This window comes from Alligator mississippiensis, chromosome 6, assembly GCF_030867095.1.
Source record: "Alligator mississippiensis isolate rAllMis1 chromosome 6, rAllMis1, whole genome shotgun sequence".
In the NCBI taxonomy this organism is placed as follows: Eukaryota; Metazoa; Chordata; order Crocodylia; family Alligatoridae; genus Alligator; species Alligator mississippiensis.
In genome coordinates this window covers 12,975,613-13,001,998 of record NC_081829.1, presented here as the reverse complement: position 1 = coordinate 13,001,998, position 26,386 = coordinate 12,975,613, and the positions used below count along the sequence as shown (strand labels likewise).

Below are 26,386 nucleotides of genomic sequence, written 5' to 3'. Positions count from 1 at the left end.
TCTCCTGGAGACAGGGGCACTCTGCAGCATCCACATGACGTGAACAGAACATGGACTTTGCATCACTCAAGGAAATTTTAATCCAAATATACTTAGAGAGCAGTGGGGGGCAGGGCTCAGAAAGGGAGATAGGACATCCCTGAGGGACATTTGAAGGTAAAGACAGCAGGGACAAGGACAATTGCTGCAGTTCATTTGCTCCAGTTCATTTTCTAACACTAGCAGGGTATATAGCCTATTCTGGGTTTGCATCTGCCTCTCCACTGACAATCCCAGATTTTCCTGTGCATCCTTTAGTTTTGGGAGTGTCCAGACACCTGCTGTGATTTGCAGCTGGAGATGGACATTGGGCTGTGCAAAGGAATGAGCTGTGCAAGGGACTGACATGCAGCAAAGCACCAGACATGGCCCAGGATGAGCTCTGAGACTCTCCATTCAAGCCCTGGCCCCTTGGTGGCTGCTTCTGATAATTTGTTTCCTTTTTAAATGTTTACAATAAAAAAATCACTAGGAACAGGATGAGGCAGGAAGGTGTGTGAGCAAGCACCTCCAGCATGAGTGGGGGGTGGGTGCGGGGCTGGGGTTTGAGGGACTCCTGAAGGTGCTGCTGCTTCTCCCAGCTACCAGCACAAGGCAGGTCTAAGAGGGGGCATGTTGGTGTGCACCTCATTAGGGGGAGCATACGTGTCCCTGGTCATGCTATTCTCCATGCTCTTCCTACAGTAGATATGGGTTCTCCTTGCTGTCCAGTGCAGAAAGCTGTGCCGGGTGCTCGAGGGAACCTCAGAGAGGAAAAAAATTGGCCTGAGCTTCCCCCTAGCACTGCTTGTATTGTGTTGTATATCAGGTAACTTGCATTCATTTTTCTATCCTGCTTTTTTCACACTGGACGTTTGGGTTTTGCTCATGTTGAGTTTCCTAAAACACTCTTTGGGGCCTGGAAAGCTGACAGAAGATCCTGCTGTCACAAGCACAACTGACTCAACTCCTGGACAAGAGAGAGAGAAGCCCATTTCTTTAGACCAAAATGAGACTCTTTATGGGTTTTGTTAAAGCTCATCACACCCAAATGTCCTGCCTGCGCTTGGGAGAAATGAGGTTTGGTACAGACTTAGCCTGTAGGAGGGAAGGCACAGTAGGCACAGTCATAAAGTTTTTAGCCTGGCCAGGACAGAAACCCCATTTTTTGTTGAACTGTGTATTATTCAGCACCGTTCTCCTTGACATCAGTGCCCTTGGCTCAGCCTAGCTGCAGCATAGCTCTGCCTTTCTTGAGGAAGTCCTTTTCCTGCATGTCCAGACACTCCTCAGCTCTGATCACCTCACTATCATCCTTGCAAGCCTCCTCCGGGCAGATCTATTTTCAGCTCTGGTGAAGAGGTGGGATGGGGAACCACTTCAAAGCCACATTTGGTCACCAGGGATGTGCCTGGGATGTGCGGAGAGAAGCAGCACTCCTCGGTTCAGCGATCTACAGTGCTCATTCCTGATGGCTTCTCTGGAGCGCAGCCGTTCACTAGCGCGGTGCTCACCCAGTGACAGTCTCACCTGTTGAGAGATAGCCAGTCGTGAGCAACCCTTTGCTATCCCAAAACATTGCGACCACAACCTTACTGACTCCATTAATTGCTCAGGAGGTGGAGGCTGTGTGTTTCCGCCGGTCGCTGTGCTGTCTGGTGCCAGGTTCAGAGTTGGGCTCATGTCTCAGGCTGAATCACAATCTTGCATGCGATTTTTTTTTCTGGGTTTGCCTCAAAATATGGCAGACGCTCCCTGGAAAGGTCACTCTACTGGTCAGCGCTCCGTGACCTGGGCCCCCATCTCACTAACAGCTTTCTCTTGCCCAAATCTTAAAGGACAGCACCAACACTGATCCCCACTGTCTCAGCTCTCTGCCCGACTGCTTGCTGATCTCCTGTGATTTGTCCCCATCCTGTGGAGTGAATCAACTTGCTCTGATGTGGTGGCTTTTCTGGGAGTCCTCATCCTCACTGCTGATTCTGCCTCACTTCAGTTCAGCTGTCTGGGTTTTCACGTGTGACATATGGAGTGTCGTTGTCCCCCAGCAAGGCCCTCATGCCCTCCTGGATTTCCTTTGGGGTCAGCCCTTTCTTCTGGGGCCACCTGATCACCACTCTGAGTTCAGTCTTTACATTTTTGGCCAGCAACTCACTTCAACATATCCTTGTACAAGTTCTGCCCAGACAAAAGAAAATGGCTGCTAACAAAGAAACATCTGTATTTTGCCTGGGGAAGTGGGACTGGCTATAGTGTCAGGCAGACACCTGCTGAACACCCCTCAGCCATTTTTCTGAGTCCTTCCACGGAGACCCCCAGCAAAATAAACCTTGCTATTCCTAATGCCGCGAGCAAATGCACACACACATGTGGCAGCACTGTCCTTTCATTGCCGGACTGCCTGGAGGGCTCATGGGTGCAATCCTAGCAGCCCAGCACCCCGCTAGTGAACACTTTTCTTTCCGTTAATTTTTTTGCAAAAATGTTGGTCTAATAAAAGATATGAGTCCTGATTTATTTTTCCCTCTGCGCTCTGCTCCTCTCACAACTCCTGTTCTTTCTAATCCTTCCTCCGCCAGATGCTGACACCAGCCCCACCAAGCAGCACGCCCTGGCGAGGGAGTCAGATCTCAGCTCCGAGGGGACCCTGTGAGGGAGACGGAGCCAGGAAAGAGGTTTGGACCTCGCGTCCTCACACAGCCTGTTGCTGCAGCAGGGCTGAAGAGCCCCTTCAAAGGCAGCTGCCCGGGGGGAGCCTGGTGGCCTTTCCCAGACCTTCCTACCCGCTGCTGCAGCTGGCAGCCACCTCCGCAGCCCCGTTCCTGAACGCCCGTGGGTTTTAGGTGAGGCACTAAACACCAGCCGGGGCCTGGTTTCGGGGTCAGTCTGCGGCACTGGACATCTGCAAGCATCCTGCTAGGAGCCAAAGGTGCAGCTGTGGAGCTCAAAGTTAGAGCGGCCTCGGGGCAACTCCTCGCACCCCCTGCCTCTCTCAAGGAGGGTTGCCTCAAGCATCTTCCTGGGAAGCTGCGGACTCCGCTACCCCCGGGCTGGGCTGGGCTGGGCTGGTGGGGGACAGTCCCAGCCGGGGGACGCCGCAGCGAGGCGGGAGCCCCGGCCGCGGGGCGGCGCTGCCCAGCCGCGGCCGCTCGGGCAGGGCAAGAGCCGTGGCTGGGACTGCCCGGCTCTGCCCCGCGCCGCCGGAGCCCGCCCCGGCGCCGCCGCGCAGCGCAGCGCAGGCTCCGCCGCCGCCGCTCGCCGCGCCCCCTCGCACGGAGCGCATGGAGGCGGCCCCTGCCCACCGCCGGCGCTGAGCACTGCGGGCACCGCCGGGCGCGGAGCGAGCACCCCCGAGCCCCGCGACTCGGCCAGCAGCGGCGTCCCCCGCAGCCCCGGCCCCTCCTCGCTGCAGCGGGAACAAAGGAGCCCCCGAGCCGCGATGCCGCTGCCCCGGGCGCCCCGCCGCCTCCTGCCGCTGCTGCTGCTGCTGCTGCTGCTGGGCGGCCGCGCCGCGCTGGTAAGTGGCGCCGCCTCCCCCGAGCCGGGCACGGGGCTGGCTCCCCCACGCGCGGACCGCAAAGTTTCGTGTCTCCGGAGCTCCTCCGGGCCGGCTGCAGCCCCGCTCCCCGCTGAAGGTCACTGGGAAATGGGGGGTGAGCAGCCCGCTCCGCTCTGCCCGGGGGGGAGAAGCTTTGCCCGGCTTGGGGGCATCTCTCTGCGCCCCGGCTGACCTTTCCGAGGTGTCCCTGTAAGCTGCTTTCCCTGCCCGCAGCTTTCCCGGGGGAGTGACGTGCTCCCGGGAGCCTGGGGGTCTCGCTGGCCCGGCCCTCCTGAGCTTGGCGGGTTTCCGACCTGTGCCCGAAGGGGCCACAGCCGCGCCCTGGGGCTTTCCTTGCCATCCCGGCCATCGATTGTAGGGCTGGAAGGGACCTTGGAAGATCATCGGAGTTGGATGAGGTCGGGGCTGTGGTTTGCAGTTCCCCTAATAGCCAGACCCTGTGTCTTGGCATCCACGGTGTATTCCAGCGCACGCTGGCCGCCCGCAGCTCCTGACCGGGGTATCTGTCGTATGGGAGCGTGTGGGGGTGAGGGGCAGCCTGGGACTGCCTCGCCCTGGGATGATGCCGGGTGCTTAGGACACTTGTGTTACGGATTGAATTCTCCTCTCCCCAGATATGTCAAAACGATTATTTTTGTGCACACTGTGCCCTGCTCCCTAGAAGTCCCACAAGATGCCTCAGTGACCAGGGCTCTGCAAATTGGCTCTTGTGCCGGGAGGAATTTATAAAGCCTCGGGGACGCGCACAGGAGCCTCCTAACCTTGTCCTCTCTCCCTTTAAGAGAAGAAAGCCACGGGGAACTGGCTCCTGGCCAGCAAATGACCCTGTATATTAAATAACGTTGTCCTTTTACTCGTTCTTGATGGCAGTTCTCTTGTGCTTCCGCCAAGTCTTTTCTTTTCATATTTCTCAGTGCTGTGATCTAAGATTCATGTTTAAAAGAGAGGTTCGTTCCTTTGACAATTAAAAACGCTGGCAAATAAGTGCTTGGGGAGATTTTCAGACTAACAGAACAATTGCTACTTTGAATGAATGATGCGAACTCGCAGGACGACTTTGACAATCTCTGTTTTTTGTTTTTTTCCCGTCCCTCTGTTGCTGTGATGGTTTTAAATAAGGCCCTTGGTAAGGTGCCAGGTATTTTTCATAGAGAAAGGACACACACACACACACACACATTTATAAATGGGTTTTCCAGCAATGATTATTTATCTCAACAGAGACAGATGCAACTTTTTTTTTCTAATGAGGCTGGTGAGCTGGATATTTTTTATGCAATAAGGTGTGTGATTTATTTGTATGAACAAACCTGAACTATACATTTTGTGAAGCTCTCTACAATGCTCCTGGTAAAGCCGTACAGTTGCTCATGCCGTGTATCAGTAGGTAGTTTATTAAATCGAACATCGCATTTTGCCACTGATCTGTGGGACACTTAGTTAAACTAACAGGTTTATTATTTCTCTTTTTCTGTGTCGGCAAATAAATGAGTTGAGCTGCTGGAGCTCTGAGTTGTCTATCAGGCCAGGCGAGTGGGCGTTACCTGATGAAATAAGGCTGTTCCATCTGGGACTCGGTACTCGGGTGAGCCACGTTTGGGTGCTTGCATCCAACAGGAAGGCCAAGCGATGGGTTATTCTTGGCTAACTCGTGATGGATTGTACCGTGCATGATCGGAGCTTGCTTATAAAAGATCTCCCAGACTTCCCCTCCCACCCCACATATTCACATCCGGTCCCCAGCTCAGCTCTGCCTTCCAGTCTCGCTCATGGGACTTTGCATCCCCATCACTGAGGGCTACTAATGTTTCTCTCCCATTTCTTAGATGTTTTTTAAACGATGGGGTGTTCTTGACTGGCAACTCTGCCAGCTGTTTGCTCAAAGTGTAATAGCTGTGAGCTTAGATTTTTTTGTGACCTGTCTTAGAGCTGAATTTTCTGGGAGCGTTCCTGGATGGAGCATTGCTGTAATGGGTAAAGGGGATTCTCTTGAGGATGCTGGACCCAGGCAGACCCTATGGTCCCCCCTGGTTCTCTACCTCCCAGGATGACTAGCACCAGTTTGGACTCAAAATTACCACTTGACCATGCATGAACCCTTTCATCCAGGAGTGGGTTCTTCCTTTGAACGGCTGATGCCAGAACACCTGCCACTGGCTCTCTGGTTCCCCATGACATGTTGTCTTGAAGTCCAGAGAAGACTGTTCTTGCCATGACATACCCCCACTCTGACATGAGTCCACGCCAGAGGGAGATCAGGATCTAGCTGGTCACTGTGGGAGCAGCTCACTTGAGCAGGCCTGCAGGGCTATGAATAGTGTTTTGGGGCCACAGAGGAATTGTAGGTGATTGTGGGGGTTTGCAGGGTTGGACCTCACCTCTCATTCCCCTGGTGCATCCATCAGGTCTCCAGGTGACTGCGTACCAATATGTGTGATGTACCACAGCTTGGGGCAGGACAGGTGCTGAGCTGTGTGCAACTCTTCAGTGTTAATGAGAGTCTGCATGTACGTGCATCTGGTATTTCCAAGTATAATGCCACACATGCACACTAGCACTGCTCTTGCATGAGTCAGCAACACTGCCTTTGGGACAGGCATCCCAGGGCTACCCATGCTCGCCCAAAATGGGATGCATTGCATCCTATTATCATCACTCTCAAGTCTAGGCTTGCCCATGGGGTCTCCCTAAGCCCCAGTGTAGACTCCATGGTCCTAGAAGGGGTGTTGACTCTGCTCGCCTCCATGCTTTCCTGATTTCTGTCCATTGCACCTTGAATGGAAGGATAAAATGGTCCTTAATTGCCATTTCCCCATTGAGAGGGAAAGCTATGATTTTATGAGCTGCAAGAAGCAATGCTAGTGCAAAGTTAGCAACTCAGCGAGCAGGGTGTGAATACAGTCTGCTGGTTGACTAGAAACCTGCTGGCTGGGAGACGGTTGATTTAGGATGGAGATGAGATGAAATGCATGTAACAAAGTGTTGCTTTAAGTGGTTTTCCCTGGAGCCCATCATTATGCTGCCAGTCAGCCAAAAAGGGTCCATGACATATGGCTCTGCTTTCCTCTTGTGCGGGTGCTGCCTTTTAATCTCATGGACAAACACATAACCCTCTGCTGTCATTGAGAACACTGGGTGGGTAATGCAATGTCTTGAGGTGGCTTTGTAGCTAATCATCTTGCTGTGGCACCAGGTTGGGAGATGATGCTGTTTTGCTGGCTCTGAAGCAGATACGGGGACCCCTGAGTGCACCCTGAATCTGTTTTCAGCCCCAAATAGGTAAGCAGATCCTGCGTGTCCCAGGCTGGCTTCTGCACATGTCCAGGCTGCGTGTTATCCCTGGATCCCCCCGGCTGGCGTCTGATTTTGTGTGTGCCTCTATTGTCTATGTGTTTGGGGAGCGTGGTAAGGAATGCCGGAGCGCAGGCACTTTGTGTGCTCACTCTGGGGCGTGGGTGGCAGTGGGGAAGCTCGGCCAACAAAGCTCTAGTGTCCTGGCTTCTAACCATTCACCACTGGCTGCTCAAGGCTTTGAAACGGCTTGCGCAAGGATGGAGCGAAAGTCAGGCCATTACAGATGGCTGGGGGCCGCCCTTCAGCTTCCTGCACTGGAGAGCACAAATTAGCTGCCTCCTTGGCAAACAGTTCCCCATTACAGCCCTCTTCGACTCACCAGGCCTGGCACAGCGGAGAGGACTGGCAGGAAAAGGGCTGTCTGGGTGGTGCCCAGAACAGGGGCAGGCAATTATTTTGGGTGGAGGGCTGCTTACCGAGTTTTGGCAAGCTGTCGAGGGCTGCAAAGGTAGCCCCTCCCCTTCACAGGTGCCCCGCCCCCTGGTCACCATCTTGGGACAAGAAGTCCCACCCCTAGCACCCGATCTTTGCCATTGGAAGTCCTTCTCTTTGCTCCTCCACAGAAGTACTCCTTTCAGCTACGGTTTGCCATCTCGGTACCAGAAAAATACCAAATTATATTCTAAAGATCAAACGTTTACTATAACATTCATTAATGTGATTTCAAAAAATATTTTTCTCCTGATTTACATGTGTTTGTGTAGTGTACGTAGCAGTGATTGCACAATAGCTTAAAATGCAGTCTTACTCTTGTATATTGTGGAGGGGTGTGGGTGGGTGGGTATAGGTTTGTGGGTGTGTGGGTATCGTGGGTGTGGGTGGGTATGTGGTTTGTGGGGGTTGTGTGTGTGGGGGGAGGGTGGCTGGGGAGGGTTGTGGCATGTGTGCAGGGTGAGGATTTGCCCACAGCTTCCCTGTGGCAGGCAGAGGCCCCCACAGCGCTCCTGCCAGCCCGGGCTCCATGCTTCTGCTACTCCTGGCCCTGGGGCACCGGTGTGGACCTGTGCTCCCGCTCGCCACCACTGCCCTTCTGCTGCTTCCCCATTCCCCACCCCCAGCTCGCTGCTCATATCCCAGCTGCACGGCCAAGACTACAGGACACAGAAGGAACTGGACAGGTCCAGCCAGCCCCCGTGGAGCCACCTGAGAACCACAGGGGTCAGGTCAGCTCCTGCTGTGTCCTGAGGCCCGGTGCTGCAGGTGAGAACCACGTGGTGCTGGAGTGACCGGCAGGGGATAGAGGAGAGCTGTGTCAGTGGTGAGCAAATGGCTGCAGCAGGCGGGGGGCAGTGGCAGTGAGTGGGTGTGTGAAGCGCAGTGACAGCTGGATGGGAGCGCAGGGCCTGCGTGGTGCACTGGCCCCAGCACTGGCAGGGCCCAGAGCAGGGTGGCAAGAGTGCGGGGGGGTGGGGCTGGCAGGGCTCTGTGGAGCTAGGCTGGGCTGTGCCAGCAGGGAGAGGGGGAGCTGACCTGGCTCCAGAGCCCCAGTGCTTCTGCTGTCCCACTCTGGACCCCTGCTGACCCTGGCCTCAGTGCACCGGCATGGGCCGTGCGCTCCTGCCCGGCTGCTGCTGGGTTCTGAATGCCCGCTAGCTGCCCCTTCCCCTGCCTACTGCTGCTTTCACCACTTCCCTGCCCGTGGCTACTGCCAGCCGCTCTGGCACCACGTGGCTCTCGGCTGCAGCTCTGGGACTGCAGCAGCCAGCTCGGGCCAGCCCTGAGGACTGGGGCAATCCCCTGCCTCCTGAATTTCCTTCCAGCGCAGGGAAGCGGGAACAGCCCCCAGTCCCAGACCAGAACCCTTTGCTCTGTACAGGGCTTCTGGCTGGGGGCTGGGCTGCCGGGCCTTGCTTCTGCAGCCACTTGGTCCTGCCGGTGGCTTCCCCTGGGTGTCGTTGCCCCTGGCTCCTGTCATCTTTGACAGACAGCCAGGAGCAGATAAAAACTTTAGAAAATTAATATTTAGGGGACCCATGGGCTGGATAGAATGGCCTGGCAGGCTAGATCCAGCCCACGGGCCGTATTTTGCTCGTCCCTTTCCTAGAAGAACAATAGTGAGGCCTAAAGTGGACACGGAGTGGGCATCAATTCCAGCCCCACTGACTAAGATCTGTGGATGATGGTATTACTCCCTAAATGCAGGGGAATCCACAGCAAACAACCCTCTCCCTGAACCCCATCTCAGGACAAACCCCAGATCCTGATGCTCCAACCCCATGTCCATGCAGGCCTTATCATTGCTGATGCTGCCTGTTTTACTCTGGCTAGATCTGGCCACTGTGGCCCATAAGGGAGGTGGTTTAGCAGTGAGGGCATGGGACTGCAGCCAAAGGTGAAGGGAAGGGAGACTGAGGCGGAGTTGGGGCCAGGGTGTGGGGTATTCTGAAATACATGCATGAGCCTGGGCCAAGAGCTCATCAGCCTGCCTTGGGTAGGAGCCTGAGTGATTGGGCCGCTGGCCTTGGCTGCTTGCAGTTCTTTTGTTGGTCCAGCGCCCCCTGCTTATGCTGTGGTAGATGCCAGGGGGAATGATTGACCTGTTCCCTGGGCATGGTGTGACCCAGAGATTGTGAGTAACCAGGTCCTCTGGCAATGCTGGCTCTCCATGCTGGCTGGCACTCAGGCCCTTACCTGAGGCTTATCAGCACTTATTCCTTGCATGAATATCTGCTGGGAGCTCGGCTGTTTTTGCAGCCCTGCTCCCTCCAGGTGTCTGCCTGGCGCCAAGTAGAGCCAGTGGCTCTGGAGGGCGTTGGCTGAGTTACTTGCTCAGCAGTCGACAGTGGCCCCTGCTGCAGGGACATGTCTGGGATGCTGTAGGTCTTGGAACTACAGGCATCCAAATCTCTCTCCTGTCCCCTCCACTTGGGGCAGCGTGAAGGTGGAGGGGGACAACCATCTTATTATTTGGTTTATTATACATGCAGAGGAAGGTTCCTGAATTGGTCCTGGCTTCTCAGGTGCTTGGAACTGATTCCCCTCTGCTCCTTGAGGACGGAAAGGGCATCACTTTTGTTTGTTCTTTTGCTTAACATTACAGGGAGGAGACTACAGCTTTTTTTATATGGTTGGGTGTCATCATGTCTCCAGAGGCCATCCCTGACATTTGGGTGCTCATACATGGGTCAGGGTCAAAAGTGGTTTATTTTGGAGGCCAATCTGAGACATCTAAGAGGGCCTGATTGCCAAAGCTGAGCACCCGCCTCCTGGGAACTGGGGCTTTTTGGGAGATTTCAGGTTGAGCACCCAAAATCATCCCCTTCAGAAGAGCTTGGCAACTGTATGTGAGAGGGAGAGAGCATTAGGTCTTGCAGCAAAGCGAACAGGCATTGGGGCATGGGATAAACCTTGACTAGGATCTCGTACTGACTGCTAAAGCAGGCCGTATCTGACTTACCATAGGCCCAAATTGGAGGTGATTGCAGGGGAGGTGAATTTGGTCCTGCCTTTGCTCTAAATCCTGCTTGGTCTCCCCGTGTGCCAGACAGCTGCTGCTGATTACTCACCTGTGCTTCAAGAGCACAGAGCCGAAAGCGCTTAAGTGCACAGCGTTCTTGTTTTATTCAGTATGGCTGTTGTTTGCAAGTCCCTGTGGACATGGGGCTGGTCCCTGGTGCTGTGTGCTTGGGTTCCATTAGCAATGCTGAACTCTGCAGTGAAAACCAGGGGACTGGCTAGTGTCGGGGGATGAGACATAGAGCCGCAGTCCCCTGCGGGACACAAATCCACCCTTAGAGTCCAATGTTCTCCTACCCCTGCAAGTTGTATCTTGGGCCGGTGTCTGGGAGCAGCCAGTCCCTGCTGTTCCTTGCTGCGTGGTGGGCTGCTACAGAGTTGCTTAGGGATGTAAGCAGGGATGGATCGGGCTCATTGGTAGAAGGTCACTTTCTCTGCAAACAGGCTGGGGACAATAAGGCTTTAGCTACTGTTGTGGCTGGCCTGACCTCTGTCCCCAGGCTTTCTAGAGCGCATCAGCTGATCTGCTGCGGTGAGCCGTCAGCACGGAAAGCACACCGCCCCGACTTAGAGGTGCAGTAATTACAGGGCTTAGCGGGCAAGGAGGTTAGAATTTCCATGCTGGGGTGGAAAAGTCACTGAACAGGGTGTTTTTGGCAGCCAGGCAGGAGCCAGCAGGGCATTAGCTGGTCAGCAATCAGCCTCCCGTGCTTTGGAGCTGCATGCGTGTGTGTGGATCCGACTGTGATGAGCCAGGCTGGAGAACCCTCCCAGCTCTGTGCATCCTCTTGAGATGTGGCGCTCCTAGGGCTGGGGGGGCAGGCTGCTAGCCTGTCAGCCCTGCCACCCTGCTGTTTTGGATGGTGGCTGCTTCTGTCCAGGTGTGACCATTTGTGCAGACATTTTGTCTTGTCTCCCTACCAGGGAGCCCTGCACTTGTTGGACGCTCCTTCATACAAAGCGTCTCCAAAAAGTTTTCTTCCCTAAAATGGTCATTAGAAATAATACAAAATAAAGCTAATAAATCACTATGAGAGCAGATGCATGCCCTTCTCCCCCCTCCAGCTCCTGTTGTTGCTGCACTGACTCCCCAGCTCTTCCTGGGTTTAACTAGGAGTCTACCAAGCAACTAAGATCCTCCACCAAAGCTTTGCCTCTATGACTCTCCCTTTGTAAAGCCATTGACTGGGCTTCGCAGAGGGCTTGCACGTGCTCATGGGTCCATATGGGCATGCACGCAGCAAGCCTAGGCATGGTATTAACAGGTAACAGTGGAGGCAGAGAGATGCTGTTGCAATGCACAGCTCTGGGCTCTGTGTTTGAGAAGCTCCTGGCAGCACTTTTTTACGGTCTGTGCTGTTAGCTTGTCACTCTAAATTCATCCAATTTAAAAAGAGCTTAGGAAGCTGGACATATATTTGGATTTGTAACCAACTGTGGCAGAGAGAGACTGGTACCCTTGCTCCCCTTGGCAAAGGAGGCATGGAAGAAACCTGCGTAGCACGACAGTGCATTTGTGTATCATGTACAACGTTCATCAGCCCCATAGAGCTCCAGCAGTTTCCTCTCTGATCTCCGGAGCAGGATGGTCAAGTTCTTTCTGGCCTCAGTTGAGGAAAGCACTCAAACATTTGTTAAAGTCCTGCAGACTCCATTGCTTCTGCCAGTGACTTGCTGGACAGTCTCTCTGCTTCACCTCTCTGCTTCCCTTCCCTTGTCCATGGAGACTGCTAGTTCTTTGGGACAACAGCCATCTCTCGATCTGGGCCGCAGCACTTGGCAGGATGTGGCCTGAATCGTGGCTAAGGCTGTTGGATACTACTGTATGCAAATAATCATACAAAATGAGTCAAGTGGCTCTTGCATCTGGGCAATAGAAAGAGGACTGGCTGAGTATCCAGAGCCCCATTCACCCTGAGCAAGACTCTCCCAGACACTGGCCTTGGTCCCAGTCCAGGGGGCTCAGTCTGTCACAGCCTCCTTAATTCAGAGCTGGGTCATAAAGACAAACAGTTGTTGTCAGATGAGACTTCAGCAAATTGCATGGGAAAGGTCACTGCTCAGCAGCGTGGCTGCCCCAGGCTCACTCAGCCACCAGTTTGTTCCCTCGGGCCATATCCAGTGAAAAACAGTTATCTCCTTAATAGGTTTCAACTCCGGCATGTTGACTCTGCAGAAGCGGGTTTAATTAAGCCCTGCTCTGGGACTGCTGGTGGTAGCTGCAGGGGTTAGGGGTTGGGGAGATGGAGCCATTTGCATCTTGCCTGAAAGGGGAGTCAGCTCGGATCCATCTCCCAGTGGTTCAGCTGCGATTCTGCTGCTCTTGTGGCTTTTGTGTCTCTCATTTTTGCAGATGGGAGCTTGTACCTAAAGAGTCCTTCCGTGTATTCCCAGCTAGCTGGGCTCTCCCCTCCGCTACCTCCAAACCTGCTTCCTTCGTGCTTCCCATTGCAATTCAGGAAGCTGCTGGTTGATCTCGGTGCCGGTCTTCCAGAGAAGTTGGTCCAGCACGTTCCTCCAGAGGTGGTGGTTTCCCATCATCTGCGGAGTGACTGGAGAAGGTCCTTTCAGCCCTTCCCGGGAGGGTGTTCTGGTGAATAATCCTCCTTAAGGAGGAATCTTTGTTAGCATTTTAATTTGTAGCATTTTCCTTTTAGATGTGCAAAGTGCCAACTGGAAGCTCCTGGTAAGGGTCTGAGTGAACCCTTTGGCATCTCCGTGCCGAGAGATGACTATTGAGAAGGACAGGCTGTTCCGTGCTTTGTAGAAGCAGAATTCCTCAGCGGTTCCCAAACTGTGGGTCGTGACCTCAAATGGGGTCGCAACATCAGCGGATGGGGTTGTGGGTTGGGGGAGGCTGTGGGTTGGGAGTGAGGGGCCATGCTGAGGAAATGGGGCCATAAATGGAGTCATGCTGTGGAAAAGCTTGGGAAGCACTGCTCTAGCTGGTGCCTCTGCCTATATCTAGACCAGAAAGTGTGTTTTCTCAGGAGCCCTGGTGACCAGATACCTCCTGTATAGGGTATTATAGCCAAGATGCTTGCCCTCTGTTGTGTAACAAATGTTCTGTAGAAAGGGTCACTTTTAGGACACAGGGGCTTGGTTGCCCTGTGTTGTTCATCATGCTGCTAAGTCCCAGCAAGGAGGCCTGTTCATGCTGGTGGTCATCATGATGGCGGAGGCCCTGGTATGGGGAACAAAGTCTGGAGTTACCAGACTTCTGCCACACAGGCCTCCCCAGAGCCTGATGATCTGAGCAGTGTCCTGGGGAAGAAGGGCTGTGCACCCCATCTGACTCCCACCCAGCTTCCTGAGCCAGCCAGGTGCTACCTTGCACCAGGGATAAATGTGACCGACTGCTACAATAAGCAGGACACTTGAACCTGCAAGGAGTGCCCGTGCACAGAGCATGCATTGCCTATTCTTTAGTACTTCTGGTGCATGTTTCCCTGCACACCAAGCTGTTTACCTCTCACTGATGGCGGCACTGCTTGTGGGATGCCAGGAGACTGTTAACCCTCTGCTCAGACCTAGAGTATAGCAGGATGCCCAGGTAAGGCTGGCGTCCAAATTCCAGCTGTCATGAAAAGTGATGGCTTGGACTTGCTACACCAATTCCTTGATAATGACTAGGGAGACCGCCTTCAGCAGCCCCTAGACCTGCTCTGGCTCCAGTGATGGTAGCCTCCCTCCCAGGGAATTTTAAATGATTATACGAGATCTAAAACCAAGAGACTTACCACTTGTAGGCATTAAAACTCTCCTGGCTCTTTTCCCAGCAGTGGGGCTGTTAGTCCTGGCATTCTGGCCACGCTCCAGTCTGAGTAATTCATTCTACTTTGCCTACATTTCTCCTGCACAGTGGAAACATTTTATCCTTCACTTTCCCTTCCTGAAAATACCTGTTGTGTAATGTTGCTGTGTGCTGTTAAGCAGTTGCTGTGTTCCACCCCAGAAATGGAGGCATTTTAAAAAAAATGATGGGTGAAGGGATTCAAAATGACCCATGATGCATTCAGAGATCCTTGCAATTTTGCTGTCCTTGTGGAGGAGTTGCAAGGAGAAAATTCTGGCTGCAGTTTGCAAAGTGCTTTAAGAGGATTCTGGATGCAAGTGCCTTTGAAGTAACTTAGGTTTGGATAGTGCACTATTAACAACTGCAGGGAGACAGCATTGCTGCTTTTAAGGCAAGGGAGGAGCGTCACCCAGTCAGGGGAGGGAGTACGGGACTGGCACTGGTGTTCCCTACTGGGCTGTGGGAGAGAGTAAAGTACAATGGATAGAGGAGCAGGATTAGATGTGGGGTTCTGGGGGTCCTGTGGCTTTGAGGAAAAGTTCTTACCCCTCTCTGCCTCAGTTTCCTCATCTGTACTATGGAGATAATGATCTCTTTGAACCCTCAGCTGGAAGGTCTCGGCATGTGATTGACATCATTGCTGACTTTCAACCTGTGCTGCAACAAGCCGTTTTTAGCTTTCCCACCAGTTTACACATCTTTCCTTTTTGTCTGGCCTGTCTGGAGCATTACTCAGAGCTGATTTCCTTCCAGACGGCAACATTGAAGGGTCCCCTCATCCTCCCTTAAGCCCTTGAAGCCTCTGCTCTGTGACTCTTCTATTCATGAGCCACCCCTGGCGCAAAAGCCACAGCCAGAACGAAATAGGTGTGAAACTGGAAACGAGTGTGGAGAATCTGCACCTTGAGGATGTCAGCGGTTTCTAGCCCATGGCTGTACATGGGCTGTCAACCCTGCTATTGAATGAACCACTGCGAAGCAGTTGCACACTCCTGCCTTGCTGGGGGTGGTATCTGTATAATGCTTCACGCTTTTACGTTCTTTCCCAGGCCTGTCAATGCTGCCGTACGCACAGTGCTGTGGGAGGTGGAGTTTTCTGTCTGAAGCCCCAGCATCCCTGTGTCGCTGACAGGGAGGGTGTCCTTGGGTGGGGGCAAATGGCTGATTTTTTGGGGACTAGAATAGAATTCAGGGGTCCTCTCTCCTGTGTGAGCCTCTAGATCCACATTTCCTTTCCCGGCCAAGATCCCAGGAGTCCTGCTTCTCAGCCTTCTGCCTTCTGTTCTTTGGCATCTGGAGTCTGGTTTCTGAGCTCTTCAGTGGCATCACAGCACAGAAACGGGGCAGGGCCTCTGGATTCTGCCCCTTGAGACTCCTTCTTGTCGAGTCTGACTTGGGGTGGGGAGCACGCTGTAAGATACGAGACACCGGCAATGGACTGCAAGAGAGGGCAGTGCCAGGTGGAGCTGTTCAACCTGTTTGGATGCTGGGGAAATTTGCTTGGTAAAGAGCTTTGGTGAACAGGTCTGCATGGGTCGGTGTCCTGTGTATGTTGCGTGGTGCTGGGTGCATGAGAAACAGCCCTCTGTTCTGTGAAAGCAGGCGTGGTGCTGATGAGATGCCAGCTAGGTGCTGTGGGAGCTGCAAATGTCTGGTTAACTGCATCAAGGTGTCCCAACAATAGCCCGGGGGCAGGGAGGAAAAGCAAAGACAATTCCTCCCAATTTGACATGCATGGTGGGTGGTTTCTTTGCTGTCCTGCAAGCCCTAGTGCTGATTGGTGTTCACATTCAGGGTTCCTAATCCCTTACAAAACTGGGTCCAAAAGGTTCTCAGGGTTTCCCCAGGCTCATGCCAGAGGAGTCTGGAGAAGGGAGAGGAGCATGAAGATGGGTGATGGGGGGAAGGGCACATGGGGGGTGCATGTATCAGCCTGGGATGCCTCCCCCTTTGCCAGGAGGCCTCATTCTGCGGTCACGTGGTCCTTGCTCTGCTGCTCGCTGTGCAGGTACCTGGCACGGTTCTGTGCTTGCCAGCCTAGTAGGTCTGTGTAATCTGAGGCTTTCCTCTTTCTGATGCAAATGGCTGGGGGATTAGCCAGGCCCCACTGGATTGTAACCCCATCTCTGTGTGTATGTGAAGTGACTGCTGAGCAGATTGTGCTTGCCCCGGATTTTGATGCTTCCATAATGAAAGGCTGAGAGAGAAATACGTGTATGTGCATGTGGCAAGTTAGGGAGCAGCTGCACTGTGGGCTTGAACCCTGACTCACAGGCACTAGCACTGGGAGGCAGGGCACGTCTTGAGGCTTACTCAAGCTTTGACCTCTTTGCTGACCATGGTGTGGATTGATTCCTTAAAGGCAGCCATTTCTGAGGCACTGCTAAGCTGGCTTTGATTCATGGTGGTCTGCTCCCAGTGCTATGAGCCATCCAGTGTCCAACAGCTCTCAAAAGGCCAGCCTTGGTCTTGGTTGGCGGAGGAAGCAGGCCGTGCTGTCTGCGGTTCTTGGGGACAGCGATCCTGTTCTGCGAGTGTGTCAGGAGCAGCCCTGTGTCTCTGCAGCTCCGTGCCACATTAGCTTGAACATCTGCTTGATTGACAAGCTACTACAGAAGGTTTTTCTTCATATTAAGGAACATGTGAGATGAAAGGACCATGATTAATGGGCTTATCCCTTCCAAGCAGTCAACTTTTGTCTTCAGCTCAGTGCATCTTACCAAAGGAGTCTGTTTCTACCTCTAGGGAAGGACAGGACTGGGTCTGAGAGGGGTGTCTAAGCCCTGCCATCTTGGTGAGTTGCTCCAGGATGTTTGGTGCTTGGGTCCTGGCAGCTCTTTGCAAATGTGAAGAAAACCTCTCATCCTGCACGTGTGATACTTTCACACAGGCTCTTCTGCCTCCCTATCCCAACAAAAGCTCCATCTGGGAGGATGGAGGCAGTATTGTTCCTGGGCTGTTTCCTGGCTGCTGCAGGATGTTGGACAGTTTGAATAGGTGCAAGGTTGGTGGGGAGGGAGTTGCACCTGAGAGTCAGGACTCATGCCAAGTAGGGCTGTTTCCTTTCTTGGCTCCAAGGAGCACTAAGCATTTTTTCCCCCAAAGTATAGATTCCTCCACCCTTTCGCTGCGCCTTTCAAGGCATTTGTTTTTACCAACACCTGAAGAGGACATTCATGGGGTCCCCTTGGCAACCTGTTGGTACCATAGTACTGAGAGACCCAGTGGAGCATTTCCAGACTTGAGAAGCTTGAGCTTGAGCACCTATTCAAGCTTGGTTGGGTGCTTTTTATGAAGCATTGAATTATAAGTCTTTCTATAAAGATTCAAAGAAGCAGAGAGAATAAGCCAGGAGTGGTCTGTGGCAAGATGTGTTAAGAGGTAGCAGTATTTATGCAGCTGTATAGATGGGGAGGCATGGGAAGCCTGTCTTTGTTGTCACTCATGTACAGGGCCAGGATTTCCCCAAACTTCTTGTCTTTTCCCTACAAATAAAAGTATTTTCCCTGAGACTGAGAAATCCTCCTGCTTCCAGAAAGGTAGAACTACCTGTAAAAGGAGGTTGGGCTATGTGCCAGTCTGGTGAGCACTGCTGTGTTAGCCTACAGGCACAGCGTGTGTGATCTAGCTATTGGGTCAGTTCTCCTGTACTGGTGTAGCTGCATTGATTGCTATGGATTTGATCCTTCTTTCTAGCTGTCTGAGATGGGGATTGGTCTCACAAGATGCAGTCTCCATAGATGGATGGCCCGTTCCTGGACTCCTCGTGTGATCTGGATAGGCTCTGGCTTGGAAGTGGGAAGGCTGACTGCTGCTGCCTTCCTGTCTAACCTTGAGCACGTGACTCCCACCTGTCTCACACGCTTGGGTTATGATCCTTCAGAGCAGGGATGGTCTCTGACCAAGGGCAATGGGGCTGTAGTCTTTGCTCAGTTGTACTGTCACATAAATTAGTTGTGGGGTGAGTGAGCTCTGAAGCTCCCTGCCCTTAAATAAAGCATCTCCTGTACTCCTTCATGTCCTTGTGACACAGGAAAGGTCTCCATTTGGTTAAACAGGCCCTTCCCACAGGAACTTTACTGGTCGAGGTAGGAGATGTTCTGGAAGTCCAAGGTAAGGGTTCGCACTGAACCTCTGGCATTTGCCCATTGTTGGTGATGAGGTAGAGCAGTGGTCACCAACCAGTGGATCTTGATCCACCAGTCAATCTCAGACCCTCTTGCAGTCGATCCGAGGCTGGGGTGGGGGGCGGAGTACCTACGTGCATGCATACACATGGCCCAGCCCGGCAGGTCAGTCCATGGGAGAGGGAGGGGGAGGCTAGACTGAGGCCCCTGCGGTTAGGGACAGTGCTGCAGAGGCAGGAGCAAGGGTAAATGGAGTGGGGCCCTGGCTGGGTGGGACTTACCTGCTGGGGAGGCGCACCCCCAAATAATTTTTTCTCCCTCTGCCTCAATCTGCCCCCCCTTCCCTCCCCACAGACTTACCTGCTAGGCTAGGGGCGGGGTGGTGGTGGCAGTGCACCGTAAATCTTGGGTTGCTTTTAAATGCCAAAGGTGATCTCCTGCTTAAAAAGCTTGGAGACACTGGGGTACAGTCACTGAGTGAAGGGGTAGGGGAGCAGGTTGAAGGACTGAGGAATGGGTCTCATTAAAACTGAATCTGTTTTCCCATGTTAGGATCCTGCATTTGCTGTGAGGCATCACTTGGCTGTGCTCCCATTTCACACGGTGTAAGTGGCAGTGGGAGACCTCCTCTCTATCTGCTGCTCCACAGCTCTGTAGCCCACTGCGTGGCATTTCTCCCTTTTGGGGTCTGGCACCCATTGCAAACTGGCCCAGACACAGATTAAGGATCATCTTGTCCCTTAATTGCTAAGAGATTAGCTGTAGCCTTTCTGTGGCTCTTTGGAAACCACTTAAAGGTATCTTAATAGAGTTTTGACATGAGCAGAAATAGACGGGCGTATGTAAAGAGCAAGAGAGAGCAGTTCTGACAGTGGCAAAAAGCCAGGTCTGGCCAAAGAGCCGAGGGGCAGCAGGTCCACGTTGTGCCCCCTCAGGTCCCACCCTGACCCATCCCACTTTTCTCACAGCGTCCATCTGAGCACCTGCTTTGTTGACCGGGCCAACTTTGGGGTATACTGATAGCGGCCTGAGCTGGAGCGCTGATTCACTGCAGGAATGGGCAGGCTCACTCATTTCCGTAGCCCTGTGGCTACCCAGAGGGCTGGGCTGCCCAAGGCATGGTGTGTGCTGGCCACAGGCTGCTCCTGGAGCTTGGGCTCCTGCTGAGCCACTGAACTTGTTTGGCCTTAAGCACAGGTCACTGGTGCTGCATCTCAGCTGTGGCTGAGTGGCTCCAGGTGAAGACAAGCGTGGTTGTACATGGCTTCATGCTTCCTCCTGAAGGAGGTACCACAGTAGGCTGTTTGCTGCTGGCTCAGGACAGTCTGGACAAAGCCATACGGGGCTTGGCCTGTGAAGGCCACAGGGATTGGGGTAATGTTGGACATACCCTCCAGGCTTGCCTGCACTGCTGGGTGAGTGGACAGAAGTGAATGGCAGCTTCTGGCTATTTGTTCCTGGAGCCTGTAGCCAGGCTTGCTCCAGGAGCCCCAGCCAGGTGCTGCACTGCTGCCACCCCCAATGTCCCAGGAGCTGCCTCTGCTTTTTTTGTGCTTCACTTTTTTAAGACATGCTGAAGCAACAGCGTCTTTCTAGGACCGCTCTAAAACTGGACCCTCGTGTGTTTCCAAGATGCAGGGGCTTGGGACAGCTTCCAGGGCACTGTCTCGGCTTGACAAAGGGACAGGAAAAGGGTTGCCAGTCATTCCTTTCTTTCAGGCATGTAAACTTCACCTTGGGCATAGACCAATTGAGGCCTTTTGAAATGCTGCTCTGGGTGTGTGTGTGGGCATAAGCCAGCTGAGGCCGTTTGAAACACTGCTTGGGATGTGTGTGCGTTTACCAAACCCCTGGAAGATGGAGTCCAAGAGCACCGGCCGGCCGTTATGTGTTGGGGCTTGCATGATTGAGTTTCTCTCCGTGGGCCTGCGGAGCCCTGGGGGAAGGCTTCTGGTGGGATCTTGAGCCAAGTGAAAGGAGCAAGCATGACCAGATCCCTTGGATCAGGGAGAGGGTAGTCCACCTAGCAATGAATAGCAAGAGGACCCCCCCCCCCCCCACATTGGCAGCTCTGCACCCCCTGACTGCTCCAAGGTGAGGCACTAAGGGCAGGCAGTCCATCTGCTGAGGAGCTGGCTCTGATGCTGGCTGCCCTTGCACCTGCCATGCGGAAGGTGTTGGGGAAACCAGGGAGAGGCAAGACAGTGTTGTCTTATGTGGCAGGAATAGGTGTTGCAAGGTCTCACCCCAGCCCTGCAGCAGGCAGACTCTGAGCATGGTTTCTCTTGCAGACTGCAATCACCGCAGTGTCATGGGGCAGCACTGTTGGGGGTGGGAGAGGGACTTCTTCCCAGGCAGCTCTGGGCTGCTCTAGTAACTACCCCAGAGGCTCTGGGAGTGACAGTCAGGGGCCCTGTCTAGCAGGAGGCTTGGATTATTGAGATGTCATTTGCTTGCCCAGGGAAGTGAAACCTGTTTAGCAGTTGTGGGGGGGTTTGTGTGCATGGGTACGATCCTTCAGTGCTGACCTTTGTTTGGCTCTTTGTGTTTCATCCAGACAGACCCATATAGCAGGACACTGCACCTCCCTGCCACCCAGAAAATGGAGGCTGTTTGGGGACCACAGTCCCAGTGGCTGGTGGGGCTCATTTAATGACCTGGATGTAATGCAAGGCATGCACCCAAGGTCTCAACTACATGCCACCGAGGAGTTTGGCAGGTCATCGCTGGGATTGTAGTGATGCAGCTTTTCACACCGCAGCTGGCACTAATCAGCCCATCACTGCAGTCAGCACAGAGTTTGAGGACTGAATGGGCCTTTGAGGCTGAGCTCCCTTCTCGACCCTGCAGAGAGGGTCCCTTGGGGTCAGAGATGAGCTTGTACAGTCAGCTTCTATGGTGCACTTGTTGTGTGCATAGGCGCAGCCAGTTCCCAGTGTGGTCAACCCCGCATTGCCCTTCCCTGGTGTTAAGTGGGTTCATTTTAGAATAAGGGTGGGGGGAATAATGAGCAGCATAGGTTCCCTGAGTCACTCGGTCTTCAAGCAGGCCCCTCTTAACACCATCCATTTGCACTTGTCTCCCCAGCCACGTCCCTGGTAACATCTGTTCACACCGCGGATTAAGTGTAATTTAGTTTATCTGTTCACTGAGTCTTTCAAATCTATTCCATTTATTTTAGGACTTTAGACTTTTAATCTGGCTTTAGAGTTTCATTCAACGTCAATATGAAAATTGTGTGGGGTGAATTTTTTTTTTTAGGTTGAGGGGCTAGCCAGGGCAGTTGGTTTCCAATCTCAAACTGGTCCCTGTGCTCCTGGGGGCATTTTTTTCTATTGAGCTGTTCCAGTTGGAGGCGAGGTGTAGAAATGAACAAAAGCCTGTGCTTATTGAAGGCAAAGCTCACATTGATTTTTAGCGATGTAGGATCAGACCCAAAGGCCCTTGAGCTAGGCTTGGCTTCTGCAAAGTTTCTGAGCGTTGCAATAACTTTCAGTTCTCCTGGATTCCAGGGAACGTATGAAAATGTAACAGTCCCACAGCTTGTAAAGCAGCAGTTGTGTCGCCAGGTGAATCCCACTCAATAGCACCGAGTTCCCATTTCTACACGCACACGACTTCTTCTGGGATCTTGCCTCCAACCTGGGTGGGATATTAAAGCCTCAGGATTCTCTGTGTTTACTAGGTACAAAATTGCAACCTGAAAGCTGTGCCAAAATGACACAAAGGTGGTGAAATCAAGGACTTAGATTCATAACATGACAGAATTACGGTTTTCTCTTCATCCTTAATTCAGTCTCTTAAGACAATTGCATTACGATACAGTCTTTAATTATGAAGTAACATATTTTTTCCACGTGACTCTTGCCTCCTTCGGGGCACAAGGTGAACAGTTCTCATTTATCATGACAGCTCTTAAGTATTTTGTTTTCTCCTTATTGTACAGTTTGTGTCCCTGGCTCCTGCTAACTGCACATTGTTCAAACCCCGATTCGAAGACAGAATCATTTCCTTCCTCACCTGCGTTTTTCTAGGGTGCCTATTCCTATGGTACCTGAATGCTTTGCAAACAGTAGTTTATTCCCACAAGACACTGGGGAGTTAGAGTATGATCCCCATTTTACATATGGGGAACTGAGGCATAAAGAGTTAAAGAAAGAAAGTATCTGCTCATTTTGGGTGACCAGCTTGAGATGCCCAGGGCTTGACTTTCCAGGGTCCTTTGCTTGTAGCATTAGATATATTCAAAGCCCAGCTCCCTTTTAATTCCCTGGCTGTTAAGAGCATGCAGTACTTCTGCAAATCAGATTTGGGTACCCATGCTGGCACCCAGAAAATAAGGAATACCCAGGCAGTGAGCAGTTGCGAGGAGTCTGAGTTGAGCCCCTTGCCAGGCATCACCTAGGACTGGGCTGTCCAAGTGGCAGCCCATGGGCTGCATGTGGCCTGCAACGGCATAGATGGCCACCAGAGCTACTTTGTTGGCTTGGTCCCCCCCAACTGCCCAATTCGGGGCCTTCTGTTGCCATTAGTGATTCAGATCAGTGACAAGCAGCAATGGCGTTCACCCAGGCTTTCAGAGCTGCATCAGTGCAGTAGCTGTGGCAGCCACACTGGCAACCCGCTGCCCTCCTGCCCGAGGTGAGTTGCCCGCTGTAAGAAGCCCCATAGTTTGGATCTGGCCCATGGAGCTGAATAAGTTGCACAGCCCTGACCTAGGAGCTGACTGTTGGGGTAGAACTCAAATCCAGTCCTCCTGCCAGCATTCACCTCTGCCATCACCATGAAATCATCCCTCTCCTTTCTGTAATCCCCTGCCTCCTTCCCTTCATGCCTTCCAGTTTCAGCAGGGGCGTCAGGGCTCCTATAGACAACTGCCTTCTTTGCTACACAGCCTGGATTATTTCTCGGAGAATGATCTGTCCCGTGCTCCAAGTGCTGCAGAGGTCTTCCGGACAAAACAGCATGTGATGATGTAATTAGGGAGTGTATCATCACGTGCAGGCACAAGCAGGGAATTGAAATCAGATTTCGTATTTATTTTCCATGTGCATTTCACATGTTTGACTTTTATAAGCTTAATGTTCTTTTCGTGTAGCTTTTGGGGTGTACTTTTGTACTTAAAAAAATTAAAAATTGAAAAAACCCTGAAAAATGTCATTACATTGCCCTATATTGACCCTTCCAGATGCTTCATTGGCAAGGTTGGGATAGTTAGGTCCCCAGCACAGTTCTCTGCTGTTTGAGCTAATGTGGAACTGGTAGCAGAAGAAAGTTGTTACCTACTGTAACAGCCCCTAGATCGGGTTAGAGAGACGCACGTGCCTTCGTGTTCACTGCTGTTGGCTGAAAACAAAGTAAGGCTGACACTCGGGAATAATGGGTCCTAGTCTAGGTTCTAGTGGGGAGTATGGGGATAGTGGTTAACGGCGTCTTTTGCTTCTGAATTTTTGGCCTCTTTCAGCCTCCCACATGGCTCCGCTCCCCAGCCCTACTTTATATTAGATTTGGGTATTTAAAGTCCTTGGATTAGTTTGAAAATCTCAGCCTGGCACTCACAGCCAATGACCCTTCTTTAGGGAAAGCTGAGGCAGGAGAGAGATGTAGTAAAAACAGAAGGCTTTTGTGGAAACGTATAGCTCTTTCTCCGTTAATTAATTTGACATTTACGTAGAGCTTCTCATGCAAAGATCCAAAGTGGTTTGGCAACCTTTGCAGGCGGTGTACAGCACATAGACAGGACGCCCTTTGCGTCAGCCATCACCGGGATGCAACGCATGTGCGGTGGCTCTATGCTGAAGCACGGGATGGAAGGAAATTACAATCCTGTATCGACCCGAAAGTGCACAAGACACGATGGCTGAACGTACTCAACCAGATTGCGTAGGCCAAGGGTGCTAGTACGGCCGCTCTTGTGAGGAGCCCTGTAGACTTGGGGCTTAAATTGTATCTAATTTGAAACAAATGTGAGCAACCTAATTTTGAGTTCATATTGAAAGGGTCCCTGCAAAACGGTTACCTGCGACTTTGTAGTGTCGGTGACCTGTTTGGAAATGAAAGCTGGAGCCATATGCTTCTTATGGGTTTTACTGCTAATTAATAAGCAATCAAATTAGAATTCCACCTCTTCTAATGGTAACTAAGTAAGGCAGAATTAAACAAAGGAGTCATCAAATCACCGTTCCTGCTGAAATCCAATTCAGTCGATTCCTGGAGTAGAAATAATCTGCAGTGATGTCAACAAATTGATCAGATCGTCGGATGAACACAAGGAGGATTCAAACTATGAAGTTACAGAACGTGCGACTGATTCTTATGAGGCTCTTCCTGGGAACTGAAGGAGAACAGCCTCTTTCCCAGCCTTGTGGGGCAGTGCACAGACCCTTTGAGACTGTCATTTATTGAGTGGCTGATTCAAATAATCCTCATTCTGCCCAAATGCTCTAATACAAAATGGCTTGCAGCTCTCAATTTCCCATTTCTGGCAGATTAGCTCCACACAAATATTCTTTTCCAATCATGGATGATACAGGGTGATTTAAGGTAACATTTACTATAAGTTTGGATAAGCATGGGCTATCGCTTAAACATGCGCGCAGTCACTCCTACCCTAACACTTCTAACAAAACAAAAAAAAGGAGTAGTTAGGCATTCTTGCTACAACAGAATACTAAGGAAAGGAAAAGTTACTTAAAAAATATGATTAACTCTTAGCCCACCTGTTCTTTGGAGCATCACAGTCAGGACTTAAGTATGTTGGGACTAGGTGGTACCTTGTGCCAACAGGTTTCCCCTCAGCACTGAGGGTGCCTGTAGTCATGCAAGCCACCTGCTCACTGTAATTAGTGCATCAGAGCAGACTCGATTAATCAAGTCTGCTGTGGTGTGCTAATTAGCATGCTCCAGCAGCCTTGGCATCTTGTGTATTCAGTGTTTCCACACTTCAAAAGGGCAGTCGGGACGCTTTAAACAAAGCTGGTTGAACAAGCTTTAGTTAAAGCGCCCCATCGCCATTCTGAAGTGTGGGACACTGAATACACAAGACACCGTGGGCACTTTAATTAAAGAGGTTCTTGAGAGCTGCTCTAATTAAAGGCCCCCCCGCCCAGCACATGTAAAGATGCCCTCAGTTGGTATAGTTTGTTGGAGTTTCAGTCTTTGGCCTGATGTTCAGTCAGCAGAAACATTAGTCAGCCGTTATGAAGTGGTGGCCCAAGAAGAATGCACCACGTTCTACCCCTTGACGCAAATCGGGGACTCCCAAGCCTTGCCTTCCTGTAATGTGGTCAAGTCTGGACCACGAGTAGTGGAATTTGACCTTTGATCAGGACATCGTGCCCCCAAGTCACCGTCTCTTACTGCTGATTCAGGCATCAGCTACTTCCTCTAGGCAGCAACAGATATACTCCAAAGAGATAGAAACATGAACTAAAAAGAGATGACTGTGGCTGTGTTTTGACCCTCAGCCATTCCTGGGGTAACGAATTGAGTAAAAGCTTTAAGTTCCTCTAACTTTTGGAACTTCCTGTACATTGCTAACATAATTGATAAATTAGTCAGTGTGGGACATTCACATTTCTCCTGTTTTTTGTCTGCGTTTTCATTCTTTCACCTTTTCTTTGTTCCTTTTATCAGCAAAAATGTGGGAAACTAAAAAGGATTTTGCTTACACTGTCCAAATAAAGATCAACCCTTGGCAATCGGCTTGTTCAGTTCTATTTTGCAAGAGCTACTGGAAGCGAATGTTAAACATTGGCAAAACAAAACATGAACGTGTATCCGCCTTGGGCCTGCCTCGAGAGGCCGGTGTCCCTCCTGGAGAACACCCAGGCAGCGGTAAGCCCCAAGTACAATGTTGGAGTAGGAGATCAGTCCTAAATCAGAAAAAACATGGGCCCATTTTTGAGTCCCTGCCTCAATTTCCTGCAGCAGGCAGCTGCCTCTGATGAAGGGGACCTGAACAGTGGTGCCAAAATTGCAGCATCACTGTTCCATGTAGTTTGGGTACATAGTTAAATATTACAGTAACGAGGACCTACTATCTCATATGTTTAAGCCGTGAATCCCCGCAGTGCT

General features: G+C 51.9%; 1 protein-coding gene across 1 annotated transcript in view; it reads left to right on the top strand.

Moving 5' to 3' along the window:
• Nucleotides 1-3,281: 3,281 nt before the first annotated feature.
• The window catches only part of SDC3 (syndecan 3), a 190,292-nt gene continuing 167,187 nt past the window's right edge, over nt 3,282-26,386 (top strand). Inside the window, exon 1 of the mRNA XM_019488830.2 lies at nt 3,282-3,535. Within this exon, the coding sequence (XP_019344375.2) occupies nt 3,458-3,535 (78 nt within the window). The 5' untranslated portion in view covers nt 3,282-3,457. The remainder of the gene's footprint in view (nt 3,536-26,386) is intronic.